This window comes from Nothoprocta perdicaria, unplaced genomic scaffold, assembly GCF_003342845.1.
Source record: "Nothoprocta perdicaria isolate Ctin4 unplaced genomic scaffold, notPer1 scaffold_286, whole genome shotgun sequence".
Taxonomy (NCBI): domain Eukaryota; kingdom Metazoa; phylum Chordata; class Aves; order Tinamiformes; family Tinamidae; genus Nothoprocta; species Nothoprocta perdicaria.
The window spans coordinates 736,992-752,975 of NW_020455517.1; the positions used below are offsets into that span (position 1 = coordinate 736,992).

General features: G+C 70.4%; 2 protein-coding genes and 1 long non-coding RNA gene across 3 annotated transcripts in view; 1 reads left to right on the plus strand and 2 right to left on the minus strand.

The window, feature by feature from the left end:
* The window catches only part of MAP1S (microtubule associated protein 1S), an 8,346-nt gene extending 1,880 nt beyond the window's left edge, over positions 1-6,466 (minus strand). The window contains exons 1-5 of the mRNA XM_026041479.1: positions 6,449-6,466; positions 4,462-4,563; positions 3,030-3,112; positions 2,816-2,956; positions 32-2,477 (exon numbers count right to left, since the gene is read on the minus strand). Coding sequence (XP_025897264.1) covers positions 32-2,477; positions 2,816-2,875 — 2,506 coding nt within the window. The 5' untranslated portion in view covers positions 2,876-2,956; positions 3,030-3,112; positions 4,462-4,563; positions 6,449-6,466. The remainder of the gene's footprint in view (positions 1-31; positions 2,478-2,815; positions 2,957-3,029; positions 3,113-4,461; positions 4,564-6,448) is intronic.
* Positions 6,467-8,238: 1,772 nt separating this feature from the next.
* On the minus strand, positions 8,239-8,410 carry LOC112949070. Its single transcript, XR_003249754.1, has 2 exons — positions 8,367-8,410; positions 8,239-8,276 (listed from the first exon to the last, which is right to left on the minus strand). It is a non-coding gene; the product is annotated as an uncharacterized LOC112949070 (long non-coding RNA).
* Positions 8,411-11,460: 3,050 nt separating this feature from the next.
* Positions 11,461-12,822, plus strand: GADD45B (growth arrest and DNA damage inducible beta). The gene is made up of 4 exons (XM_026041458.1): positions 11,461-11,644; positions 11,734-11,835; positions 12,264-12,477; positions 12,567-12,822. The coding sequence occupies exons 1-4, from the start codon at positions 11,607-11,609 to the stop codon at positions 12,678-12,680; spliced, it is 468 nt and encodes a 155-aa protein (XP_025897243.1). The 5' UTR covers positions 11,461-11,606; the 3' UTR covers positions 12,681-12,822.
* The last annotated feature ends 3,162 nt before the right edge of the window (positions 12,823-15,984 follow it).

Genomic DNA, 15,984 nt, shown 5'->3' on the forward strand with positions numbered 1-15,984 from the left:
GCGGCCGCGGGGTCCGGCTCCGGCGTCGGGCCGCTCCCGCGGGGCCGGCTGCCCCCGTCCTCCTGGGGGGACTCGCTCACGGGGGGCAGCACCTGCTCGAAGGAGACGGACAGCGACTCGTCCACCTCGGTGGAGTGCGGGGAGCCCACCTCGGCCGGCAGCGACGGCGTGGTGATGGTGGGGGACACGTCGGCGACGTCGTCCTTGAAGGGGCTCAGCGAGAGGCCGCCCGCCTGCCTGTCGTGCGCGGAGCCGCCGCCGTCGTGCGCGGCCCTGGCCGGGGCCCAGCAGTTGGGCTGCTGGTTGGCGTTGGCGCCGGCGGCCGCCTCCTCGCCCGCCTCCTCCACCGGCGACTGGTGGAAGGGTGTGTGGCCGGCGCTGGCCGGCCCCGAGCTGGCCGGGGACATCATCTCCAGGGTCTTCTCCTCGGAGCTGCCGCAGGGGTCCTCGCCGCCCTCGGCGCAGTGGTTGAGCAGCCCGGTGGGCGTCAGGTCGAAGTTGACGCTGCGCTCGCTCCTGGGGGTCTTGGCCAGGGGCGACGGGGGGCCCAGGGCTTTCAAGGGGCTGCTCTCGAGGTGGCGGAAGCGCTGGGGGCTGTCGGGCTCCTCCAGGCCGTTCTCCACGCAGCCCAGCTCCGCGCGCGCCCTGCTCGCGCCGCTCTCCGGCGGCGACGGCTCCAGCTCGCTCTCCGCCGTGGTGATGCCTTCATCTGTCGAGTCCTCCTTCCTCCTGCCCTCGGCCCCGGGCAATGCGGCCTCCCGGCCCTGCTCGGCCTCCGGCAGCAGGTCCTCGGGGGAGGACGGCTTGGAGCCATCCGACGCCCCCAGCTCCTTCTTGCCGCCGGCCTCCTTGGGCGCTTTGCTCTTGGGCTTCTCTGGCTCCTTCTTGAGGGTGGATTTCTTCATGCTTCCGGCTTTGGCCAAGGGTTTGCGCGTGTCCGGGACGGGCGCTTTCCGGGCTGGGGGCTTTGCAGCAGTTTTGCTCTCGGCCTTGCTGTCCTTCACGTCCTTTCGCAGCGTATCGGCCTTCACTTCCTTCTTCACTGTCTTCACCTCCTTCCTGGCTTCACTCTTGGCCTCAGTCCCATCTTCCTTCTTCACCGGCTTCTTCTCTTCTTTTCGGGGAAGAGGCTCCTTCTTGGGCACCGTTTTCTCTTTATTCACCTTGGGTTTTGTGTCAGCTTTGAGCTTTTCCATGGAGGAGTCCAGCTTGGCTCGAGCATCCTTGGCTCTCTCCTCTTCTGACCCTGCTCTAGTCACCTCTCCCAGTGATTTTGGTTTCTCCTTGGTCCCCGACTTCACCTCCTTCTTCTCTGTCTTTGGAGCCTTCTCCTTTGGCGCTGGGGTCCCAGTGTCCACCAGACTCAGCTTGGAAGCAGATTTCAGGCTCTCCTTGCTCTCGGTCCTCTTCTGCTTGAGCTGCTTCTCGGGCTGGGGTGCAGACAGCCCCTTCAAGTCGTTCTTGGTGACCACGGGGTGCTTGAGGAACTCCAGGTGCTTGACCTTCTCCAGCCCCTCCAGGATGTGGGTCTGCGGGGTACAGCCAGGGAAGAGGACCCGGATGATCTTCTCGGAGGGGCTGACGGGGTGCCAGACGAGCAGGGCGCAGATGGAGGTCAGACATTGCAGGGGCAAGTCCTGCTCCTTGGGGTAGCTATTGCCTGACCAGTGCTGCATGAGGAACTCGAGCTCCTTGGTGCCCTTCACAGGGTTCAGGACGTACATGTCCAACCGGCCGACCCCCATTTTCTGGAAGAGGACGGTGGGCTCCACGCGGGGGCTGCTATCCCGCGCCAGCGGGTTGGGGCGGATGCCCAGCTTGTCCAGGTAGCGCAGGGCGAGGGCGGCCTCATCGCAGCTCTTCAGCACCTGGGAGTTGCCCTCGATGTCCTTCAGCTTCTCGGAGGCGTTGAGGAAGACGACGCCGAGCTCCGGGGAGATGAGGTTCTTGGCCCAGTCGCCGTTGCCCTGCGAGCCCTGCGACGGGTCCTCCTCCAGCTCCGCCAGCTTCCTCTGCAGCAGGCTGTTGACGCCGGGCAGGCTGTCGGTGCCCGCGTGCGTCACCAGGATGGAGTCGATGCGGTCCAGGTGCCGGACCAGCTTCCAGAAGGACGACTTGGGGTTGGAGCCGCCGTTCACCAGCACGTTGAAGCCGTTGACCGCAAAGAAGGCCGAGTCGCCCCTCCCGCCCGGGAAGATATAGCAGCAGGGCTTGGAGAGCTTGAGGAAGCCGACCATGGTGGGAGGCTCGAGGAGCTCAAAGGGGGACTGGGGCTCCAGGGACTCCGAGAGGTACTCCATGAACTCCTCCAGCCCCTCCATCTCCGGCAGGATGCAGCCCGGGTTGTACCGCAGCTCGATGAAGTCCTGCAGGTTGTGATGGTCCAGAGCCGAGTCCTTCCACTCTCCGAAGTCAGGGCAGCTGATGGTCAGCCTGGCCTTGGCAGAGGGGGCAGCGGAACTCAGCATCTCTCCTACCTGCGAGGACAGGGGGACAGGCAGAGCTCAGGCCCTGTCCTGTGCAGGGCAGCCCCTGGGGAACCTCAGCCCTCGCTCCCTTGGCGAGCGCAGGGAGCCCCTTCCCCTGCCCGGCGCTCCGTGCCCACAGGGCATCGGCCCTCGGGACTCCCCTCGGGCCCGGGGATCCTCGGGGCCCCTCGGGACTCCCCTCGGGCCCGGGGGAGCTCAGGACGCTGCCACAGAGCAGAGGGCTGGACAAGTCCCGCGCTGCCACGCACGGGGCCCCGCTGCGCGCAGCCACCCCAGGACACGAACAGACATCAACGGGGAGCAGGGGTCCCCGCGCCGGCGCTCACCTCCTTGTCTGCGAAGATCTGGATGAAGTCCCGCAGCGCGAAGCAGCCCGTCTGCAGCATCAGCTCGCCCGTCTCCTCCACGCAGGGCCCCGCGAACACCAGCAACTTGTGCTGGGACACGTCCGTGATGAGGGTTCGCAGCTGGGGACGGAGGGGACGGCCGTGAGGACGCGGCGTCCCCGCCCGGACCCCGTCCCGCCTCCCCGCCACTCACCTCGTCGCACAGGGACTTGTCGGAAGGGTTGAGCAGCACCAGGGTCTCCAGCACGTCGCCCCGGTGGTGGAGGGTGCGCTGGCCTGCGGGGAGCGAGGGCTGAGGCCGGCCCAGCACCTTCCCCAACGCCACCCTGCAGTCTGGGCACCCTGCAGGGGGGGGGACAGGGCCTGCCCCTTCCCACCCGCCGCCGGCGGGACGCCGCGGGGGCTGCTGGAGCTGCCTCTCCTTGTTTCCTTGCGCCCTTCCTGCCGCAGGGAGGGCAGGAAGACGGGGCTGGCCCGACGGGGCCGGCCCCTGCTGCCCTCCGCGAGCGGGGCTGCACGGCCAGAGCGTTACCTGCCCACGCCGCGGCCTGCCCCGGGACACGGCCTGCCCCGGGACACCGTGTCCCGGCACTGGAAGGACAAGGGGACGTGGAATGAAGTCATTTTCCGGAGCCGCGTGGCCTCGGACATGGGCTGCTCGGCTACGTTTCCTTGGGAAGCCTCAGCCCCGCGCGCAGCCAGACCCCAAAGAGCACCGTGTCCCCAGAGGTGCCGCCAACGTCCCCTCTCGGGCTGGCCGGGCTGCTCGGGGACGGCAGCGCCCGGCGGGCACAGGAAGCGCTTTGGGCACGTGGGCCCCACGGGACTCGGCGCCGCCAGCCGGGCTGGCCGCGGACGGGCAGGGCCCCAGGGCTCGGCGGGCGGCCACGAGGAGCTGGGCGTCCCACGAGGAGGGACGGGGACCCATCTGGCCTTCAGCACATGAAAGAGCAGCAGACAGCGGTGGTTCCCGCCGCACAACCCCCATCTCGTAGGGTGGCCCCCAACCAAACTGCCCACCAACGGAGGGGGCTTTGCTGGAGCCGGGAGCTCCTTTCCCAGCTCACGAGCCAGCACCGCATCCACTGGCGGGAGCGAGGGCATCCGGGCAGAGCCCTGGACGTGCTGCTCCGCGGCGGAGCGCGGGACGGGCCCCGCGGAGCCGCCGTCGCCCCCACGCGCCGGCCCCGACAGCTGCTGGGCACAAAGCAGAGCCTGTTCCCGGCGGGGACGGGGGCGGCGGGGACGGCGCCCACCCCGGCACGGGCTGCAGCTGCGCCCGCCGGCTCCCCCAGCGCGGCACGGAACAGGCCGCCCTCCCCGCGGCGCACCGGAGCCGCTGCCGCCGCCAGGCTGTGCTCGGAGGCTCCGCTTCATCCCGCGGGCAGCGCTCGATGCCCCCCGGCTGGGCAGCCCGCCCTGCGCGGGGACCGCGCCGGGAGCGGCCCCGGGGCCACACAGCCAGCTCAGCACAAAGCCGCGGCCAAACGTTTGTGCAGCTCAGCACACAGGCGGCCCGCGCCCGCCTCGCCCGGGGCCCGGCTCTTGGGATGTGCAAATTGACCGAATTAAGCATGGCTCGGGGAGCAGGGACCCCGCGGGCGCGCGGGGAGCTCCGGACTCACCCTTCACGATGCTGGAGAAGGTGGCCGAGTGGCGCGACACGAAGAGCTTGAGCTGCTCGTCCAGGTTGCAGGCGGTGAGGTCGATGTCCCAGGAGCGGATGCCTGCGGGACGGCGGGATGAGCCGCGCGCCGGGGCCTGTGGCGCCTCCCTCGCCCCGGCGCCGGCTCCGGATCACGCGGGCGGCCGGGGGCCCCGTGCTCTGCCCCGAGCCGGCTCCCGAGAGCCCCCAGCCCGGCCCGGCGCCTCCTGCTCCTCGCGGCGCCGGGATGCTCAGCCCCTGCTCCCGCCACACAGGCCCTGCGTCCCGCCGGTGCGGACGCGTTCCCAGCCTCCGCGCTGCCACGGGAGCCTGACGGGGCAGGGAGAGGGACCCGCGCGGGGAGCAGCCGGGCCGGGCGGCGCCCGCGCTGGCACAGCACAAAGCGTGGGCAGGGCACGAAGCGGCGCCCGGGGCAGCACGTGGCGCAGGGCGGCGGCGCTGCCGGCAGAGCCGCGGCCCCGCGGCTACGGGCGCGCCGACCGGCACCTCGCCCTGCATCCCGGGCGCCCCGGCGCCCCGCATCCCGGGGCATTCCGGAGCATCCGGGAGCATCCCATCGCCCTGCGTCCCAGAGCTCCCCGGCGCCCTGGATCCTGGAGCATTCCGGAGCATCCCATCGCCCCGCGTCCCAGAGCTCCCCGGCGCCCCGCATCCTGGAGCATTCCAGAGCATTCCAGAGCATCCCATCGCCCTCCATCCTGGAGCTTCCCAGAGCTTCCCATCGCCCTGCATCCCAGAGCATTCCGGAGCATCCCATCGCCCCGCATCCTGGAGCTCCCCAGAGCTTTTGCATCCCGGTGCTCCCCATCACCCTGCATCCCGGAGCATTCCAGAGCATCCCATCGCCCCGCGTCCTAGAGCTTCCGAGAGCTTCCCATCGCCCTGCATCCTGGAGCTCCCCAGAGATCCCCGTCGCCCCACATCCCGGAGCGGCCGGCGCTTCCCGCGCTCCTCGCCGGCCCCCGGGGCCGTTCCGGGCGCAGCGCTGGCGCTCCCAGGCGCTGCCGGCCGGGCCTTCGCGCGAGGCTGCGCCGGGCTCCGCACCGGCCTTTTCCGGAGCCCCTGGGGCCGGATCGGCGCCTCCCCCGGGACACAGGCTGGGTTGGGGGGAATGGAGGAGTTGGGGGGCAGGCACCCCCGGCACAGCCCCCACGGCCCTCCCTGGATTCCCCAGGGATCCAGGGGAAGCAGATCCTGAGGATGCGAGGCAGGAAAGGAGACAGAGCCCAGGGACCCAAGGCAGGAGACAAATCCCAAGGAAGCAGATCCTGGGTATCCACAACTGAAGAGGTCAGAGCCTGGCGATCCCATGGGGATCCAGTGTACAAGGAGGGGCAGATCCCAGGGAGACAGATCTCTGGGATCCAGAGGGCAGGTCCCAGGGATGCAGGGCAGGAGAGGGGACAGATCCAGGGGATACCGCAAGCACAGATCCCAAGGGTCCCAGCAGGCCGATCCCATGAAAGGCGGCAGATCTCAGGAATCCAAGCAACAGATTCCATAGGTACTGGCAAACCAATCCCAGGATCTAAGTGAGCAGATCTAGGAGGGCAGATCCTGGGGATCCCAGGAGGTCAATCCCAGGGATCTAAAACAGGAAAACAGGTAGATCCCAGGGATCCAAAGGAACAGATCCCAAGGATTCCAGCAGGCTGATCCCAAGGATCCAAGGGAAGAAAGAAGGGAAGCTGATCCCGGGATCCAAGTGACAAATCCCATAGGTCCGATCAGGTCAATCCCGGGGATCCAGGGCAGGAAAAGGGGGGCACATCCCGGGGATGCAGAGGCGCCGCCCCCACCCCCCCCCGCAAGCAGATCCGCGGGATGCAGGGGGCGGATCTCGGGAATTGAGGGGGGCAGATCCCGGCGATCCCGGGCGGATGCCGGGCCCGTCCCGGCGGGCGGGCGGCGCGCGGAGCCCCCCCCGCGGCGCCGTCCCCGCTCACCTCGGCGGAGCTGGCGCAGCGCGGCCGCGCGCAGGCCGGCGCGGTGGCAGCCGCCGCCCACGATGGCGAGCAGCGAGTAGCGGCGGGGCCCGGCGGCGCCGGGCGCGGGGCCGCCACGAGCCGCCGCCATCTTCGGGCCCCCCGCAGCCACGGCGCGCCGCGGGACACGCCCCGCCGCGCCGCGTCACCGCCGCCGGGCACGCCCACTGACGTCACCGCGGGCCAATGGGCGGCGGCGGGCGGAGGAGGCGGGGGAGCCGCGCCCCGCGCGGGGGGGTTCTTAAAAGGGCAACGCCGGGGTGGGGCCGTGCCGGGGTGGGGCCCGCAGGCTTCCCGCGCTGCAGGGCTGTGCAATGCAGTTCAGAGCTGTGCAAAGCAGCGCGCGGCTGTGCAATGCAGTTCAGAGCTGTGCAAGGCAGCGCGCGGCTGTGCAATGCAGTTCAGAGCTGTGCAAAGCAGCGCGCGGCTGTGTATCGCAGCGTGAGGCTGTGAAATGCAGCACAATGCAGCGCACGGCAGCACAAGGCAGCGTGGGGCTGTGCAAGGCAGTGTGGAGCTGTGCAATGCAGTGCAATGCAGTGCAGGACAGTGCAAGGCAGCACAACGCAGCGCAAGGCTGTGCAATGCAGTGCAATGCAGCGCAGGGCAGTGCAAGGCAGCACAATGCAGCATCGGGCTGTGCAATGTAGCGTGGGTCTATACAACACAATGCAGCACGGAGCTCTGCAATGCAGCACAGGGCTGTGAAGTGCAATACTAGGAGCGTAGGTGTCAGCTAGCAGCTGTGAAATGCTGTGCTGCAGCGTGCAGTGTCATGCTATGGATGCGCAGTGCTGGGGGTGTGCACTGCAATGCTACGGGCGTGCAGTGTGGGGCAGGCAGTGTGCAACACAGTGCAGAGTGCTGTGGTGTGCAGTGGTAGGGATAGAGCATTGCAGTGATGGGGAGCATGCAGTGCATTGCTAGTGTGTGCAGTGCAGTGCTAGGGGTACCCAGTGCAAGGCTGGCATGTGCATTGCAGCACAGTAGGAGCAGGATGGGGCACGCAGCGCAGCGCCGTGCAGTGCGGCTCGGTCACGGCGCCCAGCCACCCCAGGCCCCTGCGCCCAGGCTGCACCTGAGGCCCCCAGTCTCCCCCAGCACATCCCGCGCTGCAGCCAGGACCCGTGGCCAGGGGGGCAGGTCCCCAGCAGCGCGGCCGCCCCCTCCCCGTGCAGCCCCAGGCTGCCTCAGGCTCCAACGCCGCAGGGCAGAGCCCGCGCGGCCGCTTCCCTGAGCGAACACAGCCCCGGTGAGGCCGGCGCATCCGCCGAGCCCTGTTCGGACACTAGGATGGGAGCGAGCGCAGGGCCAGACCCCTTCCCAGGGGCGCACACAGAGCCGGCAGCCCACAAACCAGCTTTATTGCAAAACGCTGGCACAGGGGAGCCCGCGGCCCCTGCGACTCCGGGCACTGACAGCGCCAGTCTGCCACAGGGAGGGACGGCGGCTCCCTCTTCTCCTGGGGACCCGCGGCTGGACCCCCTGGCTGCACTGCGAGGCCGGGAGTGCTGCTGCCTGCCCCACACCTGCCCCTCCCTGGGCACAGGGACACGGATCCAGCTGGAAAAGGGGGAAGAGACAGCAGTGAATGACAGGAAAAGGACACGGGGACATCCCGGGTCCCCACTCGCCCTGTCAGGGGTGTGAGAGCAGCGTCCCCTGCCCAGCTGCGCAGACAGGGTCCTGCTGGGGGGTCCCCATGCACCCACCTGCCCTCCTAGCTGCGCGGAGCCGACCACTTCTGCCAGCAGCCACCGGCCACCGCGGCCCGGCCCTCACGGACACCCTGGGGGGGCAGAGCGGAGGAAGGGGGGGATTGCTGGGGGGGCCACTCCTTCACCGCAGGCACCCCCCTTACCCCACAGCCCCTCCAGACCATGTAGAAGCCAGTGTGGTAGCCACTGAGGTACCAGGACATCAGCATGGCGGCCAGGGCTTCCTCCTCCTCCTCCTCTTCCTCTTGCAGGACGCACAGTGGGGGCCACGGCGGCGGCACGAGCTGCAACCGCCACCCAGAGCCCACGTTAGGGACAGTGTCAGCACCAGGGACACGGCCGTGGGTGCCCGCAGCCCTGGGCACCCCCGGGGAGCTGGGGGTGCAGGACACTCACGTGCGGATCCTGGCGGGGGCAGGGGGCCCGCTTGCCCTTGCTGCTCTTCCTCCTCCTCCCCGGGGGCAGCTGCCATGCCGGGATGGGTCTCGGCCTCCGGGGCTCCCCGTGGGGACCGTCCTCCACCTTGCAGGGACACATGGGCGTCAGTGTAGCCCCCCCAGACCCCCAATTACCCCGACAGTCCCTCGACGCCGTCACTCACCGGCCGGGCCCGGGGGTTGGCGGGCGGCAGGAGGTCGCCCAGCGCCTGCTGCTCCTCGTTGCCGCAGCCGTCGAAGCGCAGCAGGCAGGTGCCGGCGGCGGCGTCCAGCGCCCGCACCGTGGCCGGGTACAGCAGCCCGTCCCCTGGCCACACGGCACGGCAGGCGGCTCCCACCGCCCACTGCAGGGACGGGACGCGGTCAGGCTGCCCCGAGCCCCCCGTGCATGAGTCGGGCTGAGGGGACGGGCTCTTATGTCGCCCACTCACCTGGGAGGCACCTTCTTTCTCCTCCTCCTCCTCTTCTTCTTCTTCTTTCTCCTCCTCCTCCTCTTCTTCTTCTTCTTTCTCCTCCTCCTCCTCCTCCTCTTCTTCTTCTTTCTCCTCCTCCTCCTCCTCCTCTTCTTCTTCCTTCTCCTCCTCCTCCTCTTCTTCTTCCTCCTCCTCCTCCTCCTCCTCTTCTTCTTCTTTCTCCTCCTCCTCCTCCTCCTCTTCTTCTTCTTCTTCCTCCTCTTCCTCCTCGCTGGGGGTCACACTCAACGCCAGGGACTTTGGGCTCTGGTCTGACTCCTGATCCAGGGCATCCTGGGGGAGGCCGCAATGGGGTGGGGGGCTGAGCGGGGCCCCCCTCCTGTCCCAGTTCAGCCAGTCCCAGGGCAGAGTTCCCTAGGCCCAGCCCCGACCCGGTTCCATCTTCTCCCACCCCAGTACCCTGGGTCCACCCTAGCCCAGACCTTCCAGTCCCACTCCAGTCCGAGACTTCCCAAACCCATTACTCCCAGTCCAGGTTAGACTGGACCCTCCTGCTCCAACCTGCTCCCAGTTCCCCCACCTCGGTACCCCCGGCCCAGCCTAACCCAGACCCTCAATTCCCGGCCCGGTCCTAGTTCTTCCAGCCTGGTACCCCCCAGTCCAGGCTAGCCCAGCCGCTCCCATCGCGGTCCGGTCCTGGTTCCCCAACTCGGTGCCTCCGCTCCAAGGCTCTTCAGGCTCTGCAGCCCCGGTCCGGTCCGGTCCGGTCCGGTCCGGTCCCCCACCCCCGGGCCCCGCCGCCGCCTACCCGCGGTCCCTGGGCTCTCTCGGCCATGACCCGGCGCAGGCGGCACCGAACCGGCAACCGCACGTGTATCCCCACGCCGCGCCCCGCCCCCGCGCGCGGCGCCCCCTGGGTAATGTAGTCCCCATGGCGGCGGCGCAGGCCGGGGCGTGGCGAGCCGCGCCTACACTTCCCATGAGGCATTGCCCGCGCTACCAGCGAGTCGCACGGGCAGCGCGCCGCGGGCGCTCTTCAAGCGCGCCCCCTGGCGGCGGGCGGGAGCGCCGCGCCGGGCGCAGCGCGCGCGGCCATCGGTGCCGCGAGCTGTGTCGGTGCTCAGCCCCTCGGCAGCTCCCCCGCGGAACGTCGTTAGGCTGCTGCTGCTGACGGAGATTCCCCGTCGCTGCCGGCCAGGTGTAAATATTTACCTAAGGGCAATTAGCAGGCGCCATAAGCAGCGCTGGGCGTGAGCACGCAGGCTGCACACCGACAGCACGGGCGCCCTTCGTGCAGCCGCAGCCCCGGGAGACGCGGGCAGCTGGTGGCCGTGGCTGGGGGTTCCCTGGCGCCCGCTGTGTTGGGGCACCAGTGGCCGGGATGTGCCCGACAGGTAGGGCAGGGATGGGGGACCCCTGGCAGGACCCTGCAGAGACAGGGGATGCAGGGTTGGGATGCAGGGATGGAGCGAGGGCAGCCCGAATCCTGCCCGGCCGCAGCAGGGCAGCGCGTGGCCAGGCAGGCGGCCCGCTCGTGCCCAGACATGCCCGGAGCTGGCCTGGCCACAGGAGGCCTGGCCTGGGAAACGACACGGAGCATGAAACCGGAGCGTGAAACCGGAGCGCGAAATAGGAGCGTGCAACCCGAGCGCGCAAGCAGGGCGCCGGGAGCGAGCCGGGGGGGCCCGGAGCAGCGCGGGTGCAAGCGAGCGCGCCAAGCGGGTGCACGCGGGGCGGCCCCGCACAGGCTGCGGCCGTGGGCGGGGCGGGGGGGGCACCGGGGCCCACGCGTGCCCGGCGGCGCGGGGGGAGCGGCGCCCGCGCGTGCCCGCCAGGGGGCAGCCGCCTCCCGCCGCCGCTCGCAGAGCCGGGGAGCGGAGGGAMCCCCCGCACACCGGGGCGCTGCTGCACGGACCGGCCCCCCCGCCCCGTTCCCAGTCCCGGCGCACGGATCCCACCGCCCGCTTTGCAAACCCCAAGGTGCAGGCTGATCCTCCAAGGCGGATCCCGGTGCGTGGACATCCCCGCCTCGCAACCCCCACGGCACGGATCGATACCCGCCCCCCCCGCCCGGTGCAACCCCCAGTGCACGGGCCGATGTCCCCGGCGCTGCTCCGGGCACATCCCGCGTGGGGGGGCAGTTTCTGGGCGGGGGGTTCCGCGTGTTCCCAGCTCGGGACACTCCAAAAATACCCCGCTCTGCCCCTCCCCCTCCCGGAGCACCCCCTCCCCACGTGGGGCCCGCGCGCGGCAGCCAATGGCCGCGCCCGCCGCTCTTCTCTTTGTGAACGGCCAGCCAATGGGCGTGCAGGAGACGCCGCGCCCCGCCCCCGGGAGGCTATAAAAGGCGGCGGCGGCAGCGCGGCGCTCAGAGTAGCGCGCGGCAGCGGAGCGGGCGGCAGCACCGGGAGCGGCACCAGAACCGGCACCGGGACCGGGACCCTCTCTGGATTATCACCCGTGGACTGCGCTTATTTCTGCCTTTTTTCCCTTCTTTCCGTCGGATCCTTGCGTGCCTCGGGCTGCCCGCCCTGTGGATTACAATTGCACCATGACCCTGGAGGAGCTGGTGCCTTGCGACAGCAGCAAGTAAGTGCGGGGCACAGCGGCGAGGCCCGGCCCGGGGCCGGTGCCGCCGGTGCCGCCGCCGCTCACGGGCCCCTTCGTCCCCCCCGCAGGATGCAGGCGGTGAGCGAGGCCGTGGAGCGGGTGCTCGTGGCTGCGCAGCGGCAGCACCGACTCACCGTGGGCGTCTACGAGTCCGCCAAGCTCATGAACGTGTAAGTGCCCGGGCTGCGCGAGCCGGTGCGCGGGGTGCAGCGGGCGGGCGGGCGGCTGCGCGAGCCGGTGCCCCGGGGGTTGCGCCAGGATGCGGGAGCCGGTGCAGCGGCGGGGACCAGTGCAGAGCTACGGGGCTCTGTGGGAGGCAGGAGGATGATGCCCGGGAGCAGAACCAGTGCAAGGGTGTCTAGGAGGGCTGGAGCAGGAGGGATGCCAGGGACTAGCCCCAGTGCTTGGGGACACCTGGACAGGGGGGTCTCTCCCCCCCCGCCCCCCAGCACCCTCCCAGATGCTGGGATGGGTGCTGTGGGGTGATGCAACCCACCCCCCAACCTTGCACGTGCCACGGGGCGTCTGTGGTACCTGCATCCCTGGCACCTGCACCCCCGCTGCTCCGGTCCCCTCACGTCACCGCCGCCGCCCGCAGGGACCCCGACAGCGTGGTGCTCTGCTTGCTGGCCACGGACGAGGAGGACGAGGGCGACATCGCCCTGCAGATCCACTTCACGCTCATCCAGGCCTTCTGCTGCGACAACGACATCCACATCCTGCGCGTGTCGGGGATGCAGCGGCTGGCGGCCCTGCTGGGGGAGCCGCCGGCGGGCGCCGAGCCCCGCGACCTGCACTGCCTCCTCGTCACGGTGAGTGGGCCGGGGCCGCCGCGTCCCCCTGCATCCCGCCGTGTCTCCTTGCATCCCGCCGCTCACCTCCTGCTTTCCCCCTCCCGCAGAACCCGCACACGGACGCCTGGAAGAGCCAGGGCCTGGCTGAGGTGGCCAGTTACTGCGCCGAGAGCCGCGACCGCAACCAGTGGGTGCCGTGCGTGGCCCTGCAGCAGCGCTGAGGCCCAGGACGCCGCGTCCCGACCCGCCCGGAACGGCGGGGAGAGAAAAAAAAATGCAGAAAACCCCCCAGCAATCCGCGCGAGAGGGAAGGAGGCGCAGCCAGGTCGCCAAACGCGCACGCACCACCCACCGATTTTATTTTTCTTTTTAACCGGAGAGGTGCCGGGAGCCTCCGGCCGCGAGCCGAGACAGCAGCGGGATGAGCCGGGCAGGAGAGGCGGGAGCCGGAGCCGCCGGGCGTCCCGCCGGCCCCGGGGCTGGCGCGGCCGCGCCGCGGAGCGCGCACGGATGGAGATGGGTTTGCTTTATTTTGGCATCCGGGACTCGATGGGAGCGAGCGCTGCACACGGACAGGACTTGCAAAGGAGCTTTTTTTTTTCTTTTTTCTTCCAAGGGATTAATATTTTAGACATTCAGAGACTCATGACAACAAGAATCCTTCTTTGCACTCAAGCCACTTGGAGACCCAGATCTAAAGCTATTATAGAGATGATCTATTCTTGTACTGATTTGAAAGAAAAATATTATTTACAATAAATTTCTAAACTGACCCTTGGCTGCATGAGTGTCCCGCAGGCGGATGGGCGCGGGAAGGGGCCGCTCCTGGTGCGGGCGGCTGCTCCCGGCCGCAGCCGCGGGGCTGGTTTCGGGGCGGGGAGGGAGCGGCTGGTGCCAGGCGGCTCCAGCACCAGCAGATCGAGCTCTGGCAGCGGCTGCCGCCGTCCCCGGGGTTCTGTGGGGGTCACAGCGTGGGGGGCAGCGCTCTGAGCATCCCTGTGCCAGCGGCGTGGCTGGGCAAGAGGCGCAGAGCCGCTCCCGACTGTTCCCACCCCCGAGGACCAGGCAGGGACCCTGATTTGCAGGACCCCCTTCCCAAAGCTTTTTTTTTCCCTCCCCCCAAAGCATCCCTTTTTGGCTGCCCCCTCACCCTGCTGCAAGGGGCAGGGGCCTCTTGGGCTGCCCGGGTGGCTCCAGGAGACCTGGGAGAAGGGGAAACGGAGGCCGCAGCTCCCCGTCCTGCGCTGCAGCACCCGGGGCCACGCGGTGGGTGGGTTTGTCGGTGGGCGGCAGCTGTTCGAGGCCCTGCGGCCGCCCCCGGCCCGTGGGCTGAGCCGGGTGCTCCCGGGGAGCCCCCGTGCCGGCCGCAGGGAACCCCCGGGAGCCGCGCGACTCACCGGGGAGCCCGGTGCAGAGCGGGGAGCTGCAGCCCAGGAGGGAGGAGGCTCCTGCCCTGCTGGCCAAGAAACCCCCCGCCCGGCACTGCCTGCACCTGGGGGCCCTCCCCGAAGGGTGGCAGCCCCTGCGCCCTTGGAGCCCCCTGCCCACCCCGCTCCTTGGAACTGGGTGCTCAAGTGCAGGGCAGTGCCACTGTCACCTCCCTGGGGGTCATTGGCCCCGACTGTTTGCTGGGCACCCCCTGCATGCTCCCCCTCACAGCCCCCCCGCATGTCTGCACCCCTGTGCCGCACTCGTGCACCGAGGCTGCTGCGGCGCATGCGGCGGGAGCCGGGACTCGCCGGCGGGTGACCCTGCCCGGCTGGGACACGGATCCGTGTGCGGCCCTGGCCCTCGTCCCGCAGGCCCTGGCAGCGCCGCGCAGGGAGCTGCCGGCCTCGTCCCTTGGACGCTGCCCTCCCGGGGCACGGGGGCAATGCCCGGCCTGCAACCGGATTTCCGGCAGGCGCTGCCAGGGCGTGGGAAAGGGCCCGGAGCTGCCCCGGGCGCCACCGCAGCCCAGCCCCGCTGCTGCTCCCAGGGGAGCAAAGTGCAATCCCAGGGGAGCCGATTCGGGGTTGGGGGGGGAGGGTGCATCCCATGGGAGCCGGCAGGGTGAAGCTGCCGGGACAGGCTGGGGCGCATCCACCCGCCCGGCATCGCCCTCCTGCCTGATCCGGGAACGCCAGGAGCCCCCGGGGGCGGGAACGCGGGGCCGTGGCCAGGACCACCCTGCAACAACCCGGCCGGCACCGACCCCCCTGGCAGAGCCGGGGGCTGCGGGGGGAGATCGGTGCCGTGGCTGCCCGGACGCCTGGGCCCGGCAGAGGCTGGCGGTGACTCAGGAGCCCGTGGCCTCCTCACCTGACCGGCCCCGCCGCCCTCCCCGTGCCTCAGTTTCTCCATTTGCACGAGGTCAAATCACTCCTGCCATGGGGACTGATGGGTCACTAGGGCCTCGGGGGCCCTTCCAGCAGGACAGACGGACAGACGGACGCGCTGGGCCTCACGCCGGCTCCCCGGCCGCCCTTATCACGGGCGCCAGCACCCGTCCCGCCCGCACCGGCCGGGCCCGATAGCGGCCGCCGCGGCGCCCCAGGGACGCAGCGGGCCGGGCTGAGCGTCCGCGAAACTCATTTCACTGGTGATCCCGGTGATCCCCCGCCGTCCATCTGTGCAGCCGCCGGGAGCGGGGGCACGGGCGCGCAGCGGGGCCCTTCGCGTTCCCGCCGCCCGCGTCACTGCGCCCGCGCGGTCAGGCCGGGCTGAGTCACGGTGCCCGCGGCCCCGGGGGCTCCTCGGCGGGGCCCAGCCCCCAGCACCCCCCCCCCGCCCCATCCCCGCGGAGCCGCCCCCGCCCCGGGACCCCCCGCCCGGCGGCCCTTTGTTCTCCCCGCTCCATTGTTCCCCCGCCGTGGGAAGAGGCCCCGTCCCGGCGGGGGGGGGGGGGCTGCGCGGGGACCCCCTGGCCGGGCGAGGGGGGCGGGATCCCCCCCCCGGCTGCGGCGCCGCCTGACTCAGCGGGGGGGGGGGGATCCCGGCCCAGACGCGGGGGCGGCCGGGGGGGGTTCGGCCCGCGCTGACTCAGCGGCCCGACACGGCCCGGGGGGCGGGAGGGTCCCGCGGGGGGGCCCCGTCACCCCCCCGGAGCGGAGCGGGGCGGAGCCGCCGGCGCCTCCTGCCCCTCCCCGGCCGCCCCCCTCCCCGGGCGCGGGACCGGGAGCGGGACCGGGACCGGGAGCAGCGGCGCTGCGGGCGGAGCGGGGCAGCCCTGGCGCGTGCACGCACGTGTGTGCAGCTGCCAGCGCGTGCACGTGTGTGTGTGTGTGTGTGCACGCGTGTGCACGTGTGTGTGTGTGCACGTATGTGACTGTGCACGCGCGTGCACACGAGAGCGTGCGTGCTCCCGCGAGCGGGGTTGTGCAAGCACGGGGACGCGCAGCGCCACTCACGCGTGCATGTCACAGGTGGGTGCATGTCTCGTGTGTGTGCACGTCTCAGGTGTGTGCACGTCTCAGGTGTGTGCATGTGTGTGCATGTCCCATGTGTGTGCACGTCTCATGTGTGTGCACATCTCATGTGTGTGCA

Coding starts and splice junctions, on each gene's coding strand:
- GADD45B (XM_026041458.1), top strand. CDS start 11,607: ATGACCCTGGAGGAGCTGGTGCCTTGCGACAGCAGCAA. Junction 11,645..11,733: donor GTGCCTTGCGACAGCAGCAA/GTAAGTGCGGGG, acceptor TCCCCCCCGCAG/GATGCAGGCGGTGAGCGAGG. Junction 12,478..12,566: donor TGCACTGCCTCCTCGTCACG/GTGAGTGGGCCG, acceptor CCCCTCCCGCAG/AACCCGCACACGGACGCCTG.